General features: G+C 59.0%; 1 protein-coding gene across 1 annotated transcript; it reads left to right on the forward strand.

Moving 5' to 3' along the window:
- The first annotated feature begins 1,184 nt into the window (after window positions 1-1,184).
- Window positions 1,185-22,485, forward strand: IRF5 (interferon regulatory factor 5). Its single transcript, XM_006261131.4, has 9 exons — window positions 1,185-1,274; window positions 17,721-17,914; window positions 18,577-18,766; window positions 19,142-19,176; window positions 19,680-19,710; window positions 20,061-20,336; window positions 20,567-20,956; window positions 21,087-21,205; window positions 21,685-22,485. Exons 2-9 carry the CDS (start codon window positions 17,741-17,743, stop codon window positions 21,913-21,915), a joined length of 1,446 nt encoding a protein of 481 aa, XP_006261193.2. The 5' UTR covers window positions 1,185-1,274; window positions 17,721-17,740; the 3' UTR covers window positions 21,916-22,485.
- The last annotated feature ends 2,173 nt before the right edge of the window (window positions 22,486-24,658 follow it).

The raw sequence follows: 24,658 nt of genomic DNA on the forward strand, positions 1-24,658 counted from the left end.
CTGCCAGCCTTGATTACAGGCGACGGCGAACTTCCAGCTTGGAGGAATCTCAGCGCCCTGGAGCAGTGCAGGGTTGCGTGGATTGAGGCCACATCACAAAGCCCAGGGGTGACCCGTGGAGGCGGCGGCAGTGTCACCACTGCCCCCACCCACGCAGGGCTCCCTCCGTGGCACTGCTCCTGGAATCCCACGTTTCAGAGAGGTGGTGGCCTGGGGAGGAGAAGGAAGGGGGCTTCCTCTCTGGAAGCAGTCAACATCCCTGACCAGAGGCTGGCAGGAGGACAGGCCCCCACAGTGCACGTGCCTCATCATCTCGAAAGTGTGCCTTTCAGTTCCTTTAAGCAATCAGAACCAGAAAAGACGCTGGTGACAGGGGGGAGCCAGAGCCCTGCACCCAGGCCCCGTCTCAAATCTGACCCGGGGTGGGTGCAAATGTTCTGACTTGACCCTCGCACGGCTCTGATGCTGCAAACTGTAATTCAGGGGTTCAGCTCGTGTGAGCAGCTCCATAGGAACAGCTTAATGAGAGCCCAGCTCAGGGTTTACGGGCATTTGTGTGATCTCGCAGGGCAATATACAGAGAACTGCCAACTTTTAGGGACCAATCCAGCAAACCTGCTGCAGCTGGGTCTCCATTACTCAGGGCAGCGGGCATTCACTTCCCTCCGTGTTGAGATGTCTGTGCTTTCAGGGACTGCACAGGGGTTGTTTTCTCTAGTGCTTTCATTCTCAAGGTCTGAAGTCAGCTGCAATCAGAGCAAATCAGTCTTTTCTCTCTGTATAGGCAGTGAGTCACCGCTGTATCTAGGCACTGACACATGGTAAACCAAGAGGCTTTGTGCTGCACAGTCCTTCGGGCCAGCTTGTGTCTTCCCAGGGGCTGGGTGCCTGGACGCGGGTTCCCCTCTTCCCATGTAGTTTCCGGTAGTGCATGTTTTCCAAGGCTGGCCCTTGCCCTGCATACCCGACACGGCGGGGATCTGCTCGGGGTCTCTGGCGGTTACCGTCATGATGGAAACGAATGATGGGAGCAAAGTGCACTGTTGGTGGCTCTGTTCGGCTGCCTTTTCCCAAAATTGTGGAGCCCTGGCCGGAAGTTCGTTTCTATTTCTGATGGTTTGAGGAAGTATCTGTCTCTTCTTTGTGTTTTGCAGAACCAAGTTTCAATTTCATCTGTGTCACGCTGAGCCGTCAGTCGGACCCGTCCGGGCTCCCGATGCACCGCGGCTGCCCTCCTTCCTCTCATCATTCAGAGATCGGCGAGCTCCCATCTGGTAAGAGCCTATTTGGCTGTTGTACCCGAGGCGTCTGCCCGTGGGAAACACCCAGGCTGGAATCTATCGTCCTGCGTCTCAGGGTTTTGATCTTAGTCCCGTGCTGTGTGCTGGGCGAGGGACTAAAATGACAGGATGATGAACGCTTAATGCTATTCAGGTCTAGGAGCGATAAACTGTGGGAGCAGAGTCTGTCTCTCCTTGCAAGATCATTTTTCATGTTTAATTAACGGTGGGGGAGGGGTTGCAATAACAACATGTTATCGCTCCACGCAGGTGCCAGCTGCGGTCGGCTTCATATCAAGATTTAGGGAGTAATAAAACTCCAGAGTCTAGACTTAGTGCTTGCTGCTTCCTTCCCTTCCATCTCCTTTGCGAGGGAATGTAGCAGGACAGAGTTACCTGGAAAAGCTGTTTGGGAGCTTTGTCTGGGAACCTGAAAATTGTGTGTGACCGGTCCTGTCTCTTAGCACGTGAGGTTCATTCAACCTGAGGAGAGGTTGCAGCAAGCACCCGCTTTTCTCTTTGTTTGCTCTGTGTGTTTTCTGGCACCGGGCAGATTTGGGGCCATTATTCCTCTGCCGGGGCAGTTGGTTGCTTGTCTTCATGTTTTCCTTGCTGGAAAGATGAGAGTAAAGATCCAAAGGGAAGGAGGGAAAAAAGGGGAACTTGCTTAAAGAAGGGAACTTAGAAAAACTTTAGGTTGCACAGCTGCAAAGGGAGCCAGGAAATGAGTCACCTACAAGGGGCTTCTGGGTGTGCTGCTGCTGTTGATGTGGCGGTAGTGCATCCCACCCAAGGGCACCACAGGCATGCCTGGAGGCTGCTGTGCAAAATGGATGGGGCTCTGGAGGATTTTCTCAGCCTGTTTCCCATTCCTGTGGTTTCCGCTAGTCTGTCTGCTCTTCCTTGCGGGCTGCTGCTTTGGTTAGAGGCACGTGGGTGAGGACCTGTGATGCTCCCTGTGCAGCTGCCTCTGGACTCTGTTGTCGAAGTGATGGGTGAAAGGTGGGGGGGGAACTGGAAAGACACAGATCAGCTGAACCCAAGGGTCAGAGTGAACATATTGGCTGGGTTACATCGAAGGGTTATGTGTAGGATAGGGTGGAAACAGGTCCAAGTGGGTCTCCTCCAGGGTGGCCTGGTTGGGCTCCTAATCCCATCCATGGCATTGATATATGGTGAGCAGAAACAGGGTGACGGCAGGCGTGTTGCAGGGTCAGGGTGACAGCATGGGAATCAGCTCCTGCTTTCCCCAGGAGGGTCCAGAGGGAGGCTTTGCCCAGCATCTGTTGCTTCTGAGGGTGGCGGGGCCAGGGTTGTTCTGCTTATCCGCTGGCAACTCCCAGAGGTAGCAGCATCCCCTGTCCCTTCCCAATGGCTTTGTTCCCACGTGACAGAAGCTCTGCAGCCTCCTGGGCTGGTTTGCAAATGCTTTTTACCCCGGCCTGCCTAGAGGGACTCGGGGGGGGGGGGGCACGAGGTATCGCCTTGGGTCTAATGGGCAAAGAAGCTGCAGCTCAGGACCTCGAGGGGCTTGCTCCAAAGTGTATGGCAAATCCTGTCCCAGGTGCTCATGGTTTGCCTGGAGGCTCTAGCACTCAGTCCATGCACTCAGTGTCGTGGCTTTAGTTGTGGTCTGGGCCTGCAAGGCCACAGGAGGGAACAGAAGTCCCATGAGATGCCTCACTGGGCTGTTCCAGCAGCTCCGGTCTTGCAGACAGGTGGCAGAGCCCTGGTAACGTAGCGTGTCTTCGTCATTCATCTTGGGCTCCTTCAAGGCCCTACCTGGCCTCATCTCCCCTCACTGCCTCCTCCAGCCGCGTCCCCTCCCTGCAACCTGCTGCCTCTATCCATCGTTCCTGTGGATCCAGGCAGCAGGGACCAAGTCTTGCTCTTTTGAGTCTTCTCCAAAGATCAAAGGTCAAATCTCACTCAGAGGATGTGGCTGGCAGGGATTTGGGGTGTATTCTTCGGTCCGTTAGCAGACCTAAGTCCATAGTGCCCCCTCCCCACCCCAAGCCTCTGTGTGTGGCAAGGATCTGTAAAACCAAGTCCTTCTCCTGACTCTTCTCAGGCTCTTGCTTCTTCTATGCAGAATCTGCCTGTCATTAGACATGGGAGGAGCTGGCTTTGGGTCTGCAAAGACCTCTCAAGCCCTCAGAGATGGAGAAAAGCAGGACCTGACAAGGCTTCTCCAGGGCAGGAAGCATGCTGCCTGCAAGGAGGGACTGGGCAGGCAGAGGTGCCCTAGCCAAAGGGGTTTGAACCCCAGCAATTCGGGTGTACTAGGTAGGACAGCTCCGACCTGAGGCAGTGGGGGTCCTGCAAGCCGAGGCAGAGGGGCATTGGCAGGTCTGTGGGGCCCAGGTTGGCTGGGTGCAAATCAGGACTGCAATGTGACAGCAAATCTGCATGTGGGGGGAGCCCCCAGGCTGCCGCAGGTGTTACGTGCCTGTGCCAAGACCAGACGCAGAGCCCGGGGGTTCCCATGCAGTTGCTCTGAGGGATGTTTCTTGCACAGGGCACATTGCAGATGGCCCAGCTCACTTCTGCCACCGCAGTTGTGTTTTCTTACCCCTTTTCTCGTTTCCCGGGTTCTGCAATGAGTCAGGTTTCCAGGGAGAGCTGCCGGCCTGTGCTGCACTTTCATTTCCTCTGGGGTTTGACCCACCAGAGGAACAGCCAGCCCACAAACCCAGGGCTAAGTGCTCCTTGTCAGCATCCTCATTGCTTCATCCCCTGCCTGTCCCAATCCCTGTGGCGTCATCCTCAGGGTTACGAGATCTGGAGATGATGAGACCAGCAGAGACGGAAGCTGCCTGGGAAGGCTGGAAACATCGGGGAGGGAGCAGGGCTCAAGGGTTGGAGAAGAGAGCCCTGGGGGAGCACGCCACGGAGATATTGGTCCAGGTGTTTTTCTTTAGGTGGGGGTGATTTCATACAGTCATGGACAATGAGGGTTGGAAGGGACTTCAGGAGATCATGTCTAGTCCAACCCCCTGCTCCAAGCAGGACCAGCCCCAACTACATCATCCCAGCCAAAGTTTTGTATAGTCAGGTCTTCAAAACCTCCAAGGATGGAGACCTCACCACCCCTCTGGGTAATCTGTTCCAGTGCTTTATACCCTCCTAGTGAGACAGTTTTCCATTATATCTTACCTCAACTTCCCTTGCTGTAACTTGAGCCCATTCTTCTTATTCTGCCATCTGCCCCCACTGAGAACAGCCCAGCTCCATCCTCTTTGGGCCCACCCTGCAGGGAGGTGAAGGCTGCTATTCAATCTTCCTCAGTCTTCTCTTCTGCAGACTCACTCAGCCCAGTTCCCTCAGCCTCTCCTCACCAGTCCTGTGCCCCAGCTCCTGAACCATTTTCATTGCCCTCCACTGGACTCTCTCCAATTTGAGGAACCCCAGGGCTTGGCTTGCAGCTACCAGCCCCTGGCCCTTCTAGACGGCGACCTCTTGGCCAAGAATTAGGTACATGCAGAATCCCAGGCCAGGCAGAGACTGCAAGCACCATCTAGTCCGAGCCCCTGCATAAAAACAGGACGAGCTGGTTCTGACCCATCCCAGACAGTTGCTGTTCTGCCCTCGGCTTGAACGCCTCTAACGAGAGGCTCCACCGCTCCCCTGGGCAGCTGGTTCCCTGCCCTGCAGCGCTGGCAGTGAGGAGACTTCTTCTCTGAGGTCTAATCTCCATCTGCTTTGCTGCCAGTCGCCACTGCAGCGTGCCCTGGCAGGGGAGAACAACTGCTCTCCTTTAAGGCAGCTTTTGGAGCAGGAATCTCAGCTCATCGCTTGGCTTGAAGAAGGGTGTTTTCCTCCCTCCTGAGCTGGTCTCTCCACTCTCTGCAAAGCTCGAGGAGTCCTAGGCTTGGCAGCAAGATGCGATCTACTCGCTGACTTTGATAGCAGTCTCCCTCCCTTTGGGTTTGTGCCACCGCTTGAGTGCAAGTGTGCTTCCAGGTTGGATGGCTGTGTGTTTGTGCAGACTGTGCCCCCCATGCTGTGCCCAGCAGGGCATGCAGGGCCCCCTGTTAGCATCCAAATGAGTCCCCTCCCTTGATGTGAGCCAAAAAATCTTCACCCTGAGCTTGGCTATGTCCATCCTTGGCTTCTAGCTGGGATCTCCCATATACCAGGTCTTTCTTTCTGGGAAGCCACACCTCACCCCACATAAACAGGGTGGAGTCGGTGAGCAGAGCGTGCCCTGCTCACCGGTGAGTCAGTGCATGCAACGATGGGCACCTGTGCTCAGAGGGATGACTTCCCCGCTGCTGGTATGGGCAGGGAGAGAACAGCTTTGTCTGGTGGGGAACTGGAAGGAGGAGGTTGCCCTTGGGTCAGGCAGTGGCCCGAGCAGTGCAGGTGGGAGACTGAGCTGGTTAAAGATGGAGCTGGGTGGGTTTCCAGAAGGAGGATCTGACCTGGTGCCAGCGATAGCAGGGGACCAGACGCCACAAGCCAAAAGGTCCCCGTGCTCCTACCTCTCACCCGGCAGCATCCCAAGCTGCTTTATTGAGCATGGCTGACATGGAGCCCACCAAAGTGCACGACTGGGAGCCTCCTGCTAGGGATGGAGTAAGTCCCACCTGTTACTGGATGTGTCGTGGGCCATCCGTGCACAGCCTTCTTAACTCCAGGCACTTCCTGCAGGTGCCCTTGTCTGGCTTCGCCTCAGTCAATATTTACCTTCCAGGTCAAGTCTTGCTCGTCCCAGCAAGGCTCTTCTCCACCTCTTTGCATTTCCGCAACTCTATGCAAACAGTCCCTGGCTCGCAGCCAGAGCCAAAAGCTGCCCTCAGGGTTTGCTGTTTGCCCCAGCTTGGGGTTTTCTAGCTGTTGAAATAGGAAGCCAGGCTGTGAGCACGTCCAGGGGGTAGTTGGCTCAGGGGTAGCTGGATCCTCTCTCCTGCTGGCTGAGCAGTGTCAGGCATCTGCGCCCTCCTCGAAGCCAGCAGAAGGTGCATGCGGATGGTCTTTGTGCCTTGTCCTGGCTACTTCTGTCTTCAGCACCCAATGCCCTTTGCAATGGGGGCACAGCTGCTGCAGGGGAGTTGTGGAGGAGGGTCGGGGTGCCTTGCTATGGTGGGTGGGCAGTGGTGGCTGCTGCCAGCAGAAGTGTGCGGACCGGGTCGTAGCATGTGAGGCTCATCCATGCAGTGAAGTGATTGGGGGGGGGGGGGTAAGCCAGAGGAGCTGCCCCTTGTGTCACTCTTCATCTGCATGTGGGGTAAGCTAACTTGTGAATGGCTCCCATGGGTGTGGGGGGAGGAGGGGGCAGCCCAGCTTTCCCAGACCAGCTATTCCAGGCAGTTTCCCCACGTCCCAAACAGAGCGGAGGGGGCCGAGGACAGGGCGTGGGTCTGCATGGGGAAACCACTAGTCCTATTTGGAGCACGGAGCAGGTCCTTTTTCCTCCGTTTCAGAGCTTTTGTGAACTGGCTCCTTCCCTGTGGGTGCAGTGACGGGGCACTGGCACTGCCCTCGTCTCCTCTGCTCTCACCTGTGCGGGGCTGGAGGACATCCCCGGTGCTGTCGCCATGGGGGAGAGGGTTTGCAGCGCTGATCGGGAAGAGCAGCTCTGAAGGGGACCTAGGAGACCATCTGAAGTCCCCATCTCGTTGCACCCTAGAGCTGTGGGGCTGGCAGGGAGCTCCAGAGATCACATCTAGTCCAACCCTGGCCTGAGGCAGGATCAGCCCTGTCCACACCAGCCAAGGCAAATCTATTGTCTACACATCGGTGCTCAAGTTTTTTGCCTTGTGAGCTGGATGGGCAGTGCCTGGTAGGTCCAGGGGCCGGATCCAGCCAGAGTCCCAATCGGGATATGTGGGGAGGAGGGGAGGGGGCTGCAGGCCAGATATGATGGCTCCACAGGCTGCATTTGGCCCATGGCCCGGAGGTTGAGCACCCTTTGTCTAACATATTACTAAAATTACATAGTCAATCTTAACACAGCACTAGACATCGCACTCAACCCTCCCACAAGGAAAGCAGGGGCACCACGGTAGTGTCCTGCTGCTGCCAGGGGTGTTAGTGTACCCTGGAGAGATCCCAGGCACAGGGGGAGATAAAACCCCCAATCCTACCAGTCTGACCAGGGGGTAAAATTCCTTCCTGACCCCAACTATGGTGCCGGTCTGAGTGCAGGGGCAAGACCATCTGGCCAGGACCTTCCTGGGTTGAGTCCCAACAGGGGCATTGGCCAGTCGCCATCCCCACCCCGGGTTGCAGCCAACACCCAGTGCCTCTGAAGGAGGTTAAAAGAAAAACCCTGACATGTATAACAACAGGAAGGGAAAAAATTATTTCCCAGCCCCATGTGGCAACCAGCAAAGCCCGGAAGCCTGGGAAATCCCCGTAGCAGAACATGGGCATCGCTACACCTCATCCCTGCCCAATTCCCATCCAGCTCTCCTTGAACACCTCCAGTGATGGAGACCCCACCACTTCCCTGGGCCAAACCGAGGTCTTGTGCTCTTGGTGGGCTCTGGTGGGAGCTCAGGGCTGGAGCTGATGTTACAGGTTGGGGCTGGGGGGTCTGTGGTGGTGCTCAGGGCTGGAATAGCAAGGAAGCTGCATGTCAGGATGGGTGTGGGGGGGTCTCAGAGCGGGCTGCAGAGAGGGCCTGCATGCTTGCATCCCTTCCAGTGAGGTCAGCTGAATGTGATACGTGGCCCCGACTGACGTCCAAGAAGCAGCCGGCCTACTTCAAACACTGCAAATGAACAGGGCAGCCACTGTGCCTGCCCCGCGTGCCAGGGCCAGCGCTGCCCTTCCTGGGGGTGCAGGATGTCACAGGATGACCCCACCAGCGAAGCCAGCATGCCCCACGCTGCTGACTCCCATGCAGTTTGCTAGGTCACTGGGCAATGGCCAGGTGGCCCGGGACTAGCCCAGGGAGGAGAGAAAGGAGCAGGAAAAGGGGAAAGAGAGAAGAAGGGGAGAGGGACACAACCTGGGGAGAGGAGATGCAGGGGCTGTTTCTGGACTGGGGCTGGGGTGCAAGTGCCTGTTGGAGCACATAGGTCCTAGGAGGAAGAGAGCACTCCTTCCTCAACCCCATGAGGCTGCTCCAAGGAGGTGATGATCGCAGAGCCCGCCTGCTTCCAGCTCCTGGCCTAGGAAGATCTGGCCAAGAGTGTGGGGGCAGGCACCGATGCAGAGCCCAGCTCTGGACCTGGGGAAGGGAGATCCCAGGCTTTGGGGCAGGCAGCACGAGCTGGGCCTAGGATGGTGGCAAGGCAGAGAAGCCCAAAAGCAACCCGCATGTTCCCCAGCCCAAAGATGAGGTTCGGAGCATGGTCGGAGTCACTGGGCCAGTGACCTCGGTGTAGGCTTGGCCCTGCACTGCTGAAGGGGCTGTGCTGCTGAACAGCCCCAGCCCCCCCCCGAGAGCTCCAGCATGGGGTGGACGGGGACCTGCAAGCGCAGCATCCCTCACAACACGTGCCCTGCGCCTGCCACGGCTTGCTGCATGTTCCCCATCACAGAGCCGGGGACAGCATGTACTGAGACGCCCCCAGCCTGCTCTGGGCCTCAGCAGGGAGACGTTTCCTTTTTGTGCAATGTGTCATTTCCCTTCCTGTGGCCGGCTGCTGGCTTGAAACCTCCCCCGGCTAGCATAAGGCTTCCAGGGTGAACTGCTCAGCAGGCTCAGTGAGGGCACCCCAAAATCCCACATACTTGTCCCCCTTTGTCCATCCCAAAAAGGGCATGAAATGGTTGATTCACGTGGGCTGATCCACTGTTATTCTTCACACACAGCAGTTAACCAGCCGGTAACAGCTAGCACGGGATCTCGCTAGGTGACGTGGGGGACGCTGTCCCCCTGGAGGCATCTCTGTCAGCAGAAAAGGCAGGTTCATTAGGGGAGCAGCCTGGCTGGGCTAATTAGCAGTACTGATCCTTTAAAAGGCTCAACACGAGCGCCAGTAGGTGTGCAAACACCTACACGTGATTCACAAGATACGCCCAGAGGTTTCCACCCGGGATCCAGGCGTCCTGCCCTGCTGTGGCCTGTCTCAGTTCTTTGCTGCAGAAGAACTGCTCTGGTCTTGACCTGCAGTCCAAAATAATGAATGACAGCTCAGAGCTGGCACTTCCCAACAGGGGTTTGAGGTTAAAAAGCTTGAGAACCGTGTCCGAGCGAGGTGGTAGATGGACGTAGTGCTGATGCCGTCGGCTGTACCAACATCCGCAGGTTTCAGTGAACACGTGCACACATCTGCAAAGGCACCTTCAGGCTCGTACGGCTCTCTCTGTCCTCTGTGTGTCTGGGGCAGGGTTTGGCCACCCTCCAGGATGCGGGGAGCGGGCTGCACTCTCCTGCTCCAGCTGTTCTTAGCACCTCTGGGGGCCCCAGCAGAAGTGAGACCCGTGTTAGGTCCCCCTGGTGTAGAGGGGGACGCTGGTGCCACCTTGGTTGGCAGAGGGGCTGCAGGCTGTGGCAGGCTCCGGGTTCAAAGAGACAGGGGAGGGGATTGACCCCTGTCATTTGGGGCAGAGACAGTTGCTCTGCCCCCGCTCTCGCTATGGCATTTCATGGGACCTTCCCTCTGCCCCGGGGGAGCCCTAGCTGTGCCCCACACAACCCCATCCTCTTGCATTCTGCAGTGTGTCCCCTCCGCACCCGGGGGGCCCGAAGCTGGTTTGATTTTAGAGGGGCCCAGTCTAGTCGATGGCACCATCCTCTGCAGACACCCGGGCTCCTCTGGACCCTCTCTGCAGCCCCCACCTGGCCCCATCGAGGGGCTGCCCAGGCCCCTGCCCCAGGTAGAGATGCGCCAGCGCAGTGTTTAGGCCACGGTCAGGGAGGAAGCTGAATCAGGGGGAAGGAGTGGAGCCCACCAGTGCTCTAACCACTGGACCCTCCTTCCTCTTGGACGTCCATCTGGCTTGCTCCCCAGCAGAGCGCAGCCCGGGCTCCACACCCTGCTCCAGCCCCTTTGCCTCCAGAGGCAGCACTGGCTGCCCTTGGCACGGGGTCCCTTCATGACCCCAGGAGCAGGCACGTCACAGCCCTTATCAGCGCCCGCAGGGCAGAGGCCCAATGGTAACGTCAGAGCCAGCCTTGCCATGCTGCACCTGCCCCTGCTATCTGTTTCGAAGGTACGCCGGCAGCGAGAAGCAGCCTGTTGCACACCTGTCCCCTTTATCTAGTGGCTCTCTGGAGGCATCACCTGTGCACACAGCGCTCCTGATTCTGCTTGTGTTCCCCTGCCAGCACCAGCCCCTCTCTGGTACGGGACTGGTGCGCAAACTCCTACTTCCCATAGGTAGGAACAGCAAACATGTGCTGTCGTCCTGACATAAAGGCCCTGTCACACGTTTCATGCATTACACGGTTAACTGGGGAGTCGTGTGTGCAGAATCATTATCATGCTGTACAAATGTCGGTCCAGCTGTAAAAAAAAATTAAAAAGCAATCCTAGAGAAGCAGGCCTGCAAGAGAGCTTCAGAGGTTGCATCTAGTCCGGCTTGAGGCAGGATCAGCCCTGTCCAAACAGCTGACCAGCTACAAAGTCAGTGCTTGAAACCGTATGATAACTTCATAGCTGGTTTCTATCCAGCTTTACTTTGAGCGTGTGGTGGGGCCGAAAGAGCCGTAACTTTTTAAGCAGCGGGGACAAAAAGCAGGTCTGTTTTCCCAGGAGGCGTAGGCTGGGCCTGGGCGGCCTCTCTTTCTAGTGCCTGGGTTTGGCCGGCTGTGATGGGGGAGCGGTGCTGGTCAGGGCAGAGGTTTGGGGCTGTCAGAGCTCGGGCTTTCCAAAAATCCCCTCCCCGAACTGTGCAATCAAAGTGTGTATTTGCAAACCTGTGAAAAAACCCCTCTTGCCGGGAGGGGTCAAGTGCTGCCAAATGTGGGGAAAGCACATGGCAAACTTCTGCTTTCAACATGGCCCCTGCAGGAAGGCTCCTTCGCCTGCCTGGCACGGAGCCCCGAGACCTCCTTTTGGAGCAAAGGGACCGGCCAGCCCTGGCTGAGGCCATCAGAATATTTCCTCCCCAGCAGCCCTGAGGTCTTGGCTTCCACGTTTCAGCCCCAGGCCCTGCTCCTCGTATATCTTGGGGCAAACTGGTTTCCCATGGGCACCTCTTGGTGGGGGGGGATTGGAGGGGCATGGGTTTCCAGTGATATCCAGCACTGGCTGCAGTTAGCCTTGCTGTGGACAGTGTCTGGAAGGTCCCTGGCATCAGCACCCCCACGCTGTCAGGTCAGGAGCAGTAAAGGGGATCAGGAGCAGGGGGGAGGCTGTTGTGGGAGCCGATTTTTGGTCTCGCCTTGCAGACAGGTTTTCCCTTCCCCAGTGCATGCAGCAGGGGCTGTGATGCTGGCAAACCCATTCAAGCCTCCCAGGAGAGGGGCACCGTCCCCCCCCAAATCCTTTCAGATCCAGCTAATGCCTGTTCTGTCACGGGGCTGGACGGGCTGGACTCGCTGTGTGCGGAGCCCCTGCCAGCCACGTGCCCCTGTGCAGTGTGCTTTTGTCTGGGGGGGTTGGACCACTGTTAAATAGGGCAGGATCTCCTAGTATTAACCTTGCGTGGACCCATACAGCCTCAATATCTGTGGGATCGTCAGGGCAACCCATGATCCTACCCACAAAGCCCCGTGGGCCGCTGTCCTGTTCCTCATTCACCACCTGGCACTGCATTGCCTGGCCCCACCCATCCCCTGCCTTTTGCCTCTCCCCTGCGTTCCCCTTTTCGCTTGCTGCTGACCGTCAGGAGCTCTCAGCCAACGGGCAGGGATGGGTTCCTGTTTCAGCTGCATAAGAGCCAAGATTTGCCAGAGATCCTGGGGCTCGGACCAGCGTCTCTCGCCCATTTGTTGCTGTAAGCCGCTCCGGCATGAAGCTGCTGCTGTGGTGTCTGTCCCCTCAAACCCCACCACTTGCTCACTGCCAGCCCTGGCTGGTTTCCCCGACGCCTGCTTGTCAGAGAGCATCCCCAGGCTGACCGTGCACGGTGCCTTTGGGCATCAGCAGTGCAGTCACTGGCCATCACCAAATGCACTTGCTGGCACAGCAAACCCATCTGTCCCCATCTGTCCCTATCCCCATCTGCTCCGGCCACCACCCTCATCCATATCCCATGGCTCCGTTCAAGTTCCCCTGCTCCTTCACTTCACTGGGATGTCGGCCCTGAGACCCGCTACATTTGAGCCGGTGTCTGTCGCCTCTGTGCAGCTGCCAAATCCTACTGCAGACCCAGTATCCAAAACCCCCTTGGATTGTGCTTCAAAATTAGTCCTTCCCAGGACTCTGGGGCATGTCTACACATGCATTTATGCCGATTTAAATTTACTGCACAGTAAGTGGGAATAGGTTAGCATCTACACATGCGCTTTAATGCTGTGTGTGGACTGACTTGGAACTAAATAACGTTGATCCCAAGTCAGTCTGCGCACACAGTGTTACTGCGCAGTAAGGCATCGACATGTGCACTACTGCACAGTAACTAATCAGGCATAAATTTGATACCTGCATGATGTGGTATCAAATTTACGTTCAAGTGAGTACAAGTTGCCACATTTACTGCACAGTGCAGGTGTGCATGTGTAGACGTGTGCCCATACTGCTCAGCAGTTTTGGTTACTGCGCAGTAGATGCACCCTGAGAGCTGCAGGAAGATGTGTCTGGACAGGCCCCGCAGAAATCCTCTCCCTTTCGCACCCACTCTGTGCCCCTCTTCCCTGAGCTGGGAGAGGCGTTTTCATTGCCTGCCCCTGGGGCCGGGTCCTGGCTGCCTTTGATCCCTAGAACTGTGCTTCTTTTAACCGCTGGTTTTTCCATGTAACTGAGCAACTTCCTTTAGCCTCTGCACCGCTGCCCTTCCCCGCGCTTCGCACACCAGCCTGTTGCAATCCCTCGGACTGTGAAGTGAAACCCGCTGTCCATCGCGTGCTCTAGACAGAGAAAGATCTGAGGGTGGCAGCAGCTGGTACAGCCTCGACCCCTGCTCCTGGCATGGCGGGGGGGGGGGGGGGCATGGTTGGACCTGGTTGCTTCTCTGGGGGTGCTAACAGATTGGGGAACCTTGAGTTGGGGGTTGCAACCCCATTTGTGTCCATTACCCCTGCTGGCTGCTCGGTCTGGTGGGCTGAATTGATTTTTGCACCATTTGAGCCTCTCCCTTCTGGGCCTCCATGCATTACAAGTAGAGTGGAAATATCCCCAGCCCCGCAGCTCACCCACTGTGGTCTGAGCACCTTCCCCTGCACGTTGCTGGCCTTCCAGAGCTGCCAGGGGCTGGCAGGCAGGTCACTGGTTGCTCCAGGACCCTGTCCCCTGCCCCAAGTCACCTCCAGCCTGGGAGCGTGACTGACGGGCTTCCCAGCCTGCTTGGACCCCTCCTGCAAGCTGCCCCAGCCCCGTGCTGCCCTGCCTGCCAGCCTCCTCTCAGGCCTCCCTGGAAACCCTTCGGGTTTGAAACGCTTTGGAGGTCTGCAGGGGCCACTGCCGTGTCTTCCTTCTTGGTTTCTCTCCGGGGAAACCAGATCCTGCTCCCAGCACATCTGCTGCCCCCTTTCTTTCTTTTTATTAGCTTTATTCATTAACCCATCAAACGTATCAAAGAAAAAAAGTAATATTTAAAGGCACATCCTGTTCTCCAAAATATGCATAAAGCCAGATATTGTTCTTCCATCCACAGTGCTCCCCTAATCCAAGCCAATGTCCATGGGAGTCTTGTCTTCTTTTCTCCTCCTCCTTTCAGTCCTGACCCTTCCTTTCTGTTTCGGTCGAGATCAAGCTGGTGGTGCTTCGTCTCGAGATGCACCCGGCTGAACAAGTTGCCCCCTCTCTTTCTCCCCTCAACGCTGAATGATACAAAGCTCGGTATCGCCTACTCACCTCTGCTTTTAGATTTCAAATGTATTCCAGATTGGTCCTTACCGGTTAGAACTTGCACTTTTCTTCAATATTAAAAAAAAATAAATAAAAAAGTTTCTCAAACTTTCTGGTTTGGAGATAGGAGACCATTCTTTTTCCGCAGATTCCAGGATTTTCCACCAAATTTCCCAATGAGCATCCTTTTGTCTTCTCTCCCCTGTCGAACATGGACTTGATAGGACAACTCTGTTTTGGTTTAAACTTCCCAAACTTTTTGAACGCATCGGGGAGTTTAAGGGGGTCACTTCTCTTCCAGGCTGCAACAGCTGTAATTCTTGCGGCCACTGGATGAGTGCCTCCCCCTTTCTGTTGACCTGCGTTCGGGCTCAGGGATTGTTTCCGTGAGGAGGGGAAGTGGGCAATGGGGCGAGATGCGTAGGGGTCAGTGCCTCCCTCTGAATCCTCAATGAGCTCCAAACCCCCTGGGCCGGGCTGGATGAATGGATCAATGCTGAGCTTTTGGCATTGACCTCCGGGCTCAGAGCTGCTGGGATCCTGCCTGAGTCCCGGTTTCAGGCCGATGCTCCCCTATTCACGGGACTCCAGGACCTGGGGCTTTCCATAGAACAGCACTGGGGCCAGTGCCTAGTAAAAGAAACGGTACGAGAAGGACAGGGCCTTTGGGGCTCGAACCAGAAGTAAACTGGTTCTGTAATGATCAAGCCACGATGCAGCTGCCTATCGACCGGGCGCCTTTAAGCATTACTGTCTCGGTGATCACACGGGAAACGAGTCTCCAGAGCATAAGGCATGAGCAATTAGAGCCTGCCCTAGAAAGCTGGGCTCTGTAACAGCTGCTGGCGGCCTCACCACCTCGCTGCCTGGATCAAGCGCCGGCCCGTCGCTGGGGCTGCTCCGATGCAAAAGGTCTTGAAGGTCCCGGTTGTGCTGAGCCTGGGACATTTCACCCCCCAGGGGAGGCCTGCCGAGGCCCCCGGCTCTGCTCTTGGAGAGGAAATCCCCGTGGTGGGTTCAGGACTGTGATTTGCTGGTTGAGTTCAGGCTGCTTTTCAGAGCAAAGCAGGGGGGCGGGCAGCATCGTGGAGTGGAACTGCTCGTGCCTTGCTGGAAGCAAGCGGCACATAAACAAGTGCTTTAATAAGGAGAAGTGCAAAGTCCTGCGCTTAGGACGGAGCAGTCCCATGCACCGGTGCAGGCTGGGACCGGGGGGCTGGCCAGCAGCTCTGCAGAAAAGGACCTGGGGGGACAGGGGACAAGAAGCTGAACAGGAGCCAGCAGTGTGCCGTGGTGCCCAGAGGCTAATGGTGTCCTGGGCTGCGTTGGTAGGAGCATTGCAGCAGATGGAGGAATGTGATTCTTCCCTTCTGTTCAGCACTGGGGAGGGCACATCTGGAGTCCTGTGTCCAGCTGTGGGCCCCCACTGCAGATAGGATGGGGACACGTTGGAGAGAGTTCAGCGGAGGGTGACAAAATGATTTGGGAGGCTGGGGGACAGGACTGGTGAGGAGAGGCTGAGGGAAATGGGCTGATTGAGTCTGCAGAAGAGAAGACCGAGGGGGATTGAACAGCAGCCTTCACCTCCCTGCCGGGGGGCTGCAAAGAGGATGGAGCTGGACTGTTCTCAGCGGGGGCAGATGACAGGACAAGGAGCAATGGGCTCACGCTGCAGCAAGGGAAGGTGAAGTTCGATATTAGGAAAAAAATTCTCATGAGGAGGATAATAAAACGCTAGAACAGGTTGTCTATCCAGAGAGGTGGTGCAGTCTCCGTCCTTGACGGTTTTGAAGACCCGAGTAGACAAAGCCTTGGCTGAGATGATGTAGCTGGGGCTGGTCCTGCTTGGAGCAGGGGTTGGACTAGATGTGACCTCCTGAGCTCTCTTCCCACCTTCGTTGTCTCTGATGCTACGAAACACACTGGGTTTCAGGGAGAAACCCATGCTCCCAGAGTGCACGGTGTCTACAACGCAGAAACCCTCGTCCCAGCCAGCCGCGCATGGGACAGCATCACCAGGGAGGCCCCCCGGCAGACGCAATGAAAGCAGCTGCCTGCTCTTTCACAGCAAGTCATGCATCACCAACGCGCTTGGGAGCGTGGGCCTCGACCACCCGGGCCAGGCTTCAGGTCGTGGTGCTGGTATAAAGCCGGCGGTGCGTGCTAGGCCAGGGCTTTGCTGTTTGGCTTGAAAGAGCCCGTGGTGGGAGGGGGACCTTGACGGCATTCAGTCAGACCCGTGGGCTGGGGGCTGCGAATGCCTCCTTCCTTGCGTTTGCAGCGGAAGGGAACGTGCTCCTCCTGAGCATACATAGCGGGGGAGATGCCCCCGGAGGCCCGCTCCTGGGTGTTTTACTCAACCAGCTGCCTGTCCCCAGGGAGTAAACACCCACCGAGGCTGTTAACGAGGCCTGGTCATTACCCAGCGCTAGAAGAGGTCACAGAGTCAAAGGAAGTTTGTCTTTCCTTTAATTGCGGTTTCCCGCGAGCTTTCCCTGTAGCTTCGGAGGCTGTTTATGAGGAAAGCCTCGTGTGCCTCGTGGCCGGCTCCTGCTGCCCTTTTGGAGGAAAGAGAGCAGGAGCGAGTTGGGAGTTGCTGTTAAAAGCCAGGCTTGCTCGGTTGGGCTTTGTTCCCTTGGACAACTCCGCCCGGGTCCCCACACAGCAAACCCCGTCGCTCTCCCCAGCGGTGGCTGCAACGTGAGGGCGAGTGGCAGAGTCGGATGTACTCTGTGAGAGGGTGAATGGCCTGGCACCTGTTGAAATGCGGCTCCTTCTGGGGTGGACCGTAGCAGCTGTTTCAGCACTAGTGACCAAGGCAGGGCAGGATAAGCTGGATGAGCCATGCTTGTGGATAGAGGGAAGGGAAACGTGGAGTCAGAGGAGTTCAGAGGGCAAAGGGAGGAGCTGCGGGGGAGAGCGAGGAGGGGAAGGGTTGTGCCTGGGACGTCACCTGAGGGAATTCCAGGTGTCCGGGGATGGAAACTTCCTGCCGGGAAGAGCAGTAGGGCAGGGAAAGCTGCTCTGGGTGTAGTGATCTTGTGGTTCAATAAACACAAGCACATGCGAACGAGAAGGACAAAACAGTGAACTTCAGTTGTGGAGCAGTGGGCCACCTCGGCAGGCCCTTTGTCTCCCCGAACCCACTCCTCACCAGCTGCTCTCTAACTGAGGGACCACCTCCCAGTCCCCGCCGTCTCCTGTTAGGGAGCATCTCCAAATGACAACTGCTGTCACTACTCCCTCTGCTGTCTCAGGCAGCAGCTGGGCCTGCAGCGAGGCAGGGGGCTGGACTGGTCCTCGGGGGATATGGAAAGACACGCTGGGTGCCCCGATCCCTGAGGGCTGTTCCTGCCGGGGTTCAGGCGCTTCTCCGTGCTCCCACCCCCTGGGCTGGCTGGACACCTGGCTGCTTCCTAGGGCGGCCGTCTCCTGCCGTCCTGGGACTCTGTAGCAGGGGCACTGGCCAAGACCTGCCTCTCTAGCGTGTGTGCAAAGGAAAAGGGCTTTGTGCCCCGACTCCCCCGTGCCCTGCCGGCGCGGGGAGCTCGCTCCCACCTTTCACCCTCTCCCCTCTCTCCCTGTGCAGGCTGGAGGCCGTGAGTCGCCATGAACCCGCACCCTCGCCGCGTCCGCCTGAAGCCCTGGCTGGTCGCCCAAGTGAACAGCAACCAGTACCCGGGGCTGCAGTGGGTGAACGCCGAGCGCAAGCTGTTCTGCATCCCCTGGCGCCACGCCACGCGGCACATCCCCACACAGGAGGACGAGAACACCATCTTCAAGGTGACGCGGGGGGCAAGGCGGCGGGGTCGGAGCAGGGTCCTTTGCCAGCAGGTTGCACCCTGGAGCTGAGGGTGTGCCATTCAAAGAGGCCTTGGCAGCACTCTGTGCTAGACGACTCACGGGCAACCTGGACTCGTGGGTCCCCGTGGTGCTCCCCGCTTGCATTCGGGGTTGCTTCGTCTCTGATCCTACCTGGGTCTGGACAGATCCGTGCTGTAGGGCCTGATTCTGGCAAGTGTTGATCCCCCACAACTTTCACTGGAGTCGACTGGCATTGCAGGGGCCCTACAGGCCGCTCGCTTGGATGCCCATGGGTTGTGCCTCAGTTTCCTCCCCCATCCCTGGGCACAGCCAGGCCAGGCCTGCAGCAGGTGTGGGTATTTTTGGCGATGGTGCTTGGCACATTGATGTCACTGCAGAGAGCACGTCCCAGCCCTTCCGACCTGGCTCCTCGGGTGCTGGGAGCAGGGGCTGGTATCTGCTGGCCAGGGAAGAGTTCTCTTATGCAGAGCCCCCTTCCTCCGGGGTGTCCCCACAGGCCAGAATTGGGGGGCACGCTCTGGAGGGTGGGTTTCCAGGGGTCTCCTAGCCCAGGGGCTGGGCTGGGCTAGCATGGCATGGCATGATCCCACGCATGTGACAGCCCAGCGCATCCCCCCCAGGCTTGGGCCAAGGAGACGGGCAAGTACACCGAAGGGGTGGACGAGCCGGACCCGGCCAAGTGGAAGGCCAACCTGCGCTGCGCCCTCAACAAGAGCCGGGAGTTCAACCTGATCTACGATGGCACCAAGGACACCCCCATGCAGCCCTACAAGATCTACGAGGTGTGCGAGCTGCAGCAGCCCAACGGAGGTACCGCGACGGGGGGGTGGCGGAGAGACCTCTCCTTGGGGCTCCCGGGGGCACTGGGAAGAGGAGGGGGCGTGTGGGGGAAGAGGTGGCTGGGCAGGGCACGGGTTTGCAGAGGTCCTACAAAAATGGCTGCACTGCCTGTCCTCTCCGTGGAGAGAGGGGAGATCCAGAGACCTGACCCTGTCCTCAGAGATCCCCACCATATAGCGGCTGAGGGCAGGAGGGGGCTGGGGGCAGTGCATGGGGGTGGGCTGTGGGGCAGGGGTGGCACGGGGCCATCGGGGTCTCTGAGCTTGGGGCTGCAGCTGGCTCAGAGCCCCGTGGAGGCCTGTCCCCCATCCCTGGTGACTGGCTGATGGCGTTTCTCCTTTGCAGACTCCTTAGCGAGAGATGAGGACGAGGACGAGGAGGTGAGGAGGGCACGTGCCCTGCTGGGCCCCAGGCCTCTGTATGTGTGTGTGTGCGTGTGGGGGGGGACGGACACCTGTCCTCCATGGCACAGGACCGGACCTGAGTGACCACGGGGATCCTCAGTGGCTGGAGGGGCACCAGGGCACAAGCCATCACAGCAGGGGGGCACCGGTGTGGGGACCGAGCAGCGCTGGGGCAGGTGCCACGTTCGGGTTCGTTGGGCCAGCACGTGCACGGAGCAGACAGGCCCCTGCCCACGGGGCGATGCCCTAAGGGAGCAGCCAGTGGATCCCAGGCCTCCCAGCTCGGGCACAGGCCCCCATCCTCAGGTGCGGGCATGTCCTGGAGCGGTCTGCGGGGGCTGCTCCCCACTTCAGACGGGCACCCATCAGCCTGGCCGCTGGCCCTTCAGGCAGGGGTGGGTCTCCATGGCTGCGATTTGGGAGACCGTCCCCCCCATGCCCCTCAGTCGTGGTCTCAGCTCTATTGATTTCCCTTGCAGCTGCAGAAGATGACAGCGCTGACGATAGCGGGTGAGTCCCAGGACGGGTGGAGCCGCAGGGAGCCCGGGCACGGCTGGGACGGGGACTCTTGGACACGGCTGTCCAGCGACCACCACTTCAGCCCAGCCCCTCAGGCTCTGCCAGGAGCTGGTGGAGGGGCAGGCTGGGGGAGAGCTGGGCTTGAGAGCTGCCCCCTGCCCCGCTGAGCTAGGGGGCAAGAGCAGCTATTCCCATAGGGAAAGGGCCTTGGCAGCCACGACCCCTGGCTGTGCGGGCAGCCCTCTCCCCCGGGCAGGGGTTGGGGTAGGAGCTGGGGCTGGAGGGGCACAGCTGGCAGCGCCGGGGGGTGGTTGTGACCTGCCGTGTCCTTGGCTGCGCAGACTCCAGCCAGGCCCTGGAGCCGCTGGCCCCGTACTCGTGGCCAAAGCAGGAAGTCCAGTTCCCCGACGCCCACAGCACCTGCGTCTTCCCCCCGCTGAGGGCCCCGGAGGTCTCGGACCCCGCCGGCCCCTTCGTCCCGGAGCTGCCCCCGCCCGAGTCCGCCGGCGCCATCGTGTGCCCAGGGAGCCTGGAGAACTTGCCCCCCGGGAACGAGCCGCTGCAGCCCATGGAACAGTTCATCCCCGACCTGCTCATCAGCCCGCACATGCTGCCATGTAAGGACCCCCCGCCCCGCTTTTGCACTGTGCTACTGCCCGGCGGGGGTCTCCTTGCCTGCCGCCGGGCTCAGCCCACAAGTTCGCCGAGTCCCCGGCTGCCCCTGTACAGCGCCTAGCACTGGAGGCCCAGATCCTTGTGTGCAGCGGGTGGGTGGGGAGAGCACTGGTCTAAGCGGGGGTCTTGGTTCCCTTGTCTGACGGGCTCCTCTTACCCCCCGTCCTCGCAGTGACAGACCTGGAGATCAAGTTCCAGTACCGGGGCCGGCCGGTGTGGTCCCTGACCATCAGCAACCCGCACGGCTGCCGCCTCTTCTACAGCAACCTGGAGCCCACGCAGGAGCAGGTGGAGCTGTTCGGGCCGGTGACGCTGGAGCAGGTGCGTTTCCCCAACACCGACCACATCCCCAACGAGAAGCAGCGCTTCTACACCCACCAGCTGCTGGATGTCCTGGACCGGGGCCTCATCCTGGAGCTGCAGGGCCAGGACATCTACGCCATCCGGCTCTGCCAGTGCAAGGTGTTCTGGACGGGGCCCTGCGCCGCCGAGGGCACCGGCCCCAACCCCATCGAGCGTGAGAAGAAGATCAAGCTCTTCAGCCTGGAGAACTTCCTCAACGGTGAGTGGGACCTGCCGTCCGCTCCCACCCGTCTCCCCGTGGCACCTGGCTGCTCTCGGTCCAGGGGGGTGGGCTCACCCCGCTGGCATTGGTCCCTGCCCCTCACATCCATGTCTCTGGGCCCCCCCAGGCCTCATCCTGTTCCAGAAGGGGCAGACGCCCACGCCGCCCCCCTTCGAAATCTTCTTCTGCTTCGGCGAGGAGTGGCCCGACCAGAAGCCCAAGGAGAAGAAGCTCATCACTGTCCAGGTGAGGGGTGGGGGGTGCAGGCGGGCTCCCACCCCAGTGCTGAGGCTGGGCCGAATGATCCTAGCCCTGCCATACCCCCAGACCTCCATTCCCCTTCCCCATCGAGCTCCCGCTGGCCACACCATCACCTCCCCGGCCGGCTTTATACTGTAGTTCGAAGCCGCACATGGAGAGGGCCCAGTGCCCCCATCCTCCCTGGGGGGCTGCATCTGCCTGCCCTAGCCTAGGCCCGCGGGGTACTAGCAATAGCCCCGGGCCTGGGAACGGGGGTGTTGTGAGAGCTGGGGTCACATCCAGGGCTCTCCAGCCATGAGGCCACAGCGTCAGGCTACGGAGGGCAGCTCCGACCTGCTGCCTCAGCCCGGCAGCCTCCCGCCAGGAGCAGAGGACTGGCTGGGGCAGTCTAGGCTCTGGGGAGTATCCCCCAATGCTGAGACCAGCAGAGCAGCTCACGCCTCCTCTCTGTCCTCCCCGCCCAGGTGGTGCCAGTGGCCGCGCGGCTCCTGCTGGAGATGTTTTCCGGGGAGCTGTCTTGGTCGGCAGACAGCATCCGCCTGCAGATCTCGCACCCGGACCTCAAGGACAAGATGGTGGAGCAGTTCAAGGAGCTGCACCAGATCTGGCAGAATCAGCAGGGCCTGCAGGGGCCCCCGGCAGCCCACGCCGGGCCCAGCCTGGAGCCGGGCGCGGGCGTGTGGCCCATGCAGTAGTGATTGAGCGGGCACAGCCCAGGAGTGTCCTGCTGGGCGAGCCAGACAGCACGAGATGCTGCTTTGCTGGCCATGGGGCTGGCCAGCTCCGGACTGCGAAGGGGGCAGTGGCTGGGGGCCCCGGGACTGGGTCCTGCCCCATCTCCAACCCCTGGGGAGCAGTCAGAGGTTGCATGGCCCCGGAAGTATCTCCGTGCCGAGCTTTGCCGTGGCGATTTCCAAGGTAGGGCCTGGGCCAGAGCCCAGGGGAGCCACAGCCCGTCCTCAATCCAAGGTTCCTGCCACGTGCAGCGCGGAGCAGGAGAGATGGGCGCAGTTTACCTCGAAAGCACTGCACCCGGCTGCAGCCCAGCCCAGGTTCTCGGCTGGCCGGATAGGCGGATGCACCTGCGGCACCGGGCCAGGCTCCTGCTGGCAGGGGGGTGGGGGACAGACTTCGGGGATGTGTGGGGCTCTCCAGTGGCTTCCTGGCAGACTAGCCCTGCTGGGCTGGGTGCTGTGTTGGGCACAGGAGTTGCCGATGCCATCTCCAGGGGCGGTGATAATAAAGCAACCCCTTGTGTACGTGGATGAGCGTGTGCGGCTGTCACTACGGCTGGGCCCAGGTGAGAGCAGAATGGGCAGTGCGTGTCCAACTGCCAGCTTCTTCCTGCACCAATATACGACTTGCACGACAGGCCAGGCCCTGGCACTGAGCCTATGCAGCTCCGGGAGCCTCGTCCCCTTGCGCTCCTGCTGCCCCACTCCCCGCAGCCTGGCCTTTCTGACAGCGGGTCGAGTTTCTCCTGCAGCCTGGGCCTCCTGGCAGGGAACACCCATACCCTGCCCCACCGCCTTTGTGCGAGAACAGAGGAGTTCAGAAGACGCTTTCCGAGAAAGGGTCACCGGAAGCAGCCATGCATCGGCCCATGTCGGCGTAGCCATCTGAGGGCCCTCGGGAGCCAGAAGCAGAGGTGCTGACTCAGAGCAGTCATCAGAGCTTGGATCTTCCCCTTCTGCACCAAGAGACCAGAGCGACTGCGAGCTCATGTAGAAGTTGCAACTCGTGCCCAAGCTGTAGCAACCCTGCCCCATCCGAGCACCTGTGCTGTTGGGGGCTCAGCTATGGGAACTCCCACTACAACCGCCTCCAAGGGCTGCCGTGCTGGCTGCAGCCTGGGAAGACTGGAAGGGCAACAGGACGGTTCTTGCACAATTTAAAGGGCTTTAGCAGCTTCCACGTTGCCTCTCACCCATGCAAGTTGCCTTCTCTGGGCTTGCAAAAGTCCTCATTCAGGCAGAACCAGTGTGCCCTTGTTGCCAAGGTGGCAAACGGCATCCTGGGCTGCATTGGTAGGAGCGGTGCCAGCAGATCGAGGGCACTGATTCTCCCCCTCTATTCAGCACTGGGGAGGCCACATCTGGAGTCCGGTGTCCAGCTGTGGGCCCCCACTACAGAAAGGATGTAGACACATTGGAGAGTCCAGTGGAGGGCAACAAAAATGGTTCAGGGGCTGGGGCACGTGATTTATGAGGAGAGGCTGAGGGAACTGGGTTTATTTAGGCTGGAGAAGCAAAGAGAGGGAATTTAATAGCAGTTTTCAGCTCCCTGTGGGGGGGTCCGAAGAGGATGGAGCTGGGCTGGTCTCAGTGGGGCAGGTGGCAGGACAAGGAGCAATGGGCTCACGTTGCAGCAAGGGAAGTTTAGGCTGGATATGAGGAAATCTCTCTCATAAGGAGGGTAGTAAAGCACCGGGACAGGCCCCCCAGAGAGGGAGGAGTCTCTGTCCTTGGAGGTGTTAGAGACCCCACTAGACAAAGCCTTGGCCGGGATGATGTAGCTGGGGCTGGTCCTGCTTGAAGCAGCAGGTTGCACGAGATGTGACCTCCTGAGGTCCCTTCCACCCTCATTTTCTATGACTAACCACAGGCTTGATGCCCGCATGAGGCAGGTCCTTGGAGGGTGGGGCGAGCATGAGTAACACTGAGAGCTGGCACTTGCGTACCAATCCAGGGGGACTTCACTAAAAAGGATGGGACTTCAGCTCCGCTTGGGAACAAAGCAGGGTTCGGACAGAGCTGGTATTTGGTAGTGAAACAACTGCCACGTGGCCGAGCCCAGCGGCAATCCCATTTCAGCAGCTCGAAACCTCGCTCTTCAACTGAGTCCCGAATTCCCTTTCCCGTCGCCCCCACCTTCGTCCTGCCTCTGTTTTACACACCGGATGCATCATCCCTGGGCTCGGGCTGGCCCAGGCGTGGCGTTCACCTCCCACCCAGGCCGTTGCCCATGCAGCGGGGAACGGTTCGAGTTTCTTCGGCTAGCAGGGAAGGCCCAAATCCACAGCAAACCCGCCCCAAGTGTTGAAATCACTTCCCACGCAGGAAGCCTCAGGGCTGTTACTGGGGGAAGGGGAAAGCGCTCAAATTGCCAGCAGCCTCCAGCTTTCAGCCCCCAAGGCAATACCCTTCTAGAGACATGGGGCTGGAAGGGAGGTCACATCCAGTCCAAGGCAGGATCAGCCCTGTCCAAATCATCCCAGACAAACCCAGTGCCCCTCTGAGCAACACGACAGTCACCCCTGACACAGCACAAGAGCTCACACCCAAATCTGCCACAGGTAAAGCAGGAGAGCCACGGCAGCCAGCATCCTCCTGCTGCAAAGGTGCACAGCCTCCACTTGCTCCAGAGATCCCAAGTAGAGGCCATGCTCTGCAAGGGGAAGGTAAACCCCGCTTCAAATCCCTATGACCATGGGGTAAA

This window comes from Alligator mississippiensis, chromosome 4, assembly GCF_030867095.1.
Source record: "Alligator mississippiensis isolate rAllMis1 chromosome 4, rAllMis1, whole genome shotgun sequence".
NCBI classification, from domain to species: Eukaryota; Metazoa; Chordata; order Crocodylia; family Alligatoridae; genus Alligator; species Alligator mississippiensis.

Excerpts from the sequence above, each read along its gene's own strand:
- IRF5 (XM_006261131.4), top strand. The coding sequence starts at position 17,741 with ATGAACCCGCACCCTCGCCGCGTCCGCCTGAAGCCCTGGCTGGTCGCC. Across the intron at positions 20,957-21,086 it reads CCTGGAGAACTTCCTCAACG|GCCTCATCCTGTTCCAGAAG; the intron begins GTGAGTGGGACC and ends GGGCCCCCCCAG. Across the intron at positions 21,206-21,684 it reads AGAAGCTCATCACTGTCCAG|GTGGTGCCAGTGGCCGCGCG; the intron begins GTGAGGGGTGGG and ends CTCCCCGCCCAG.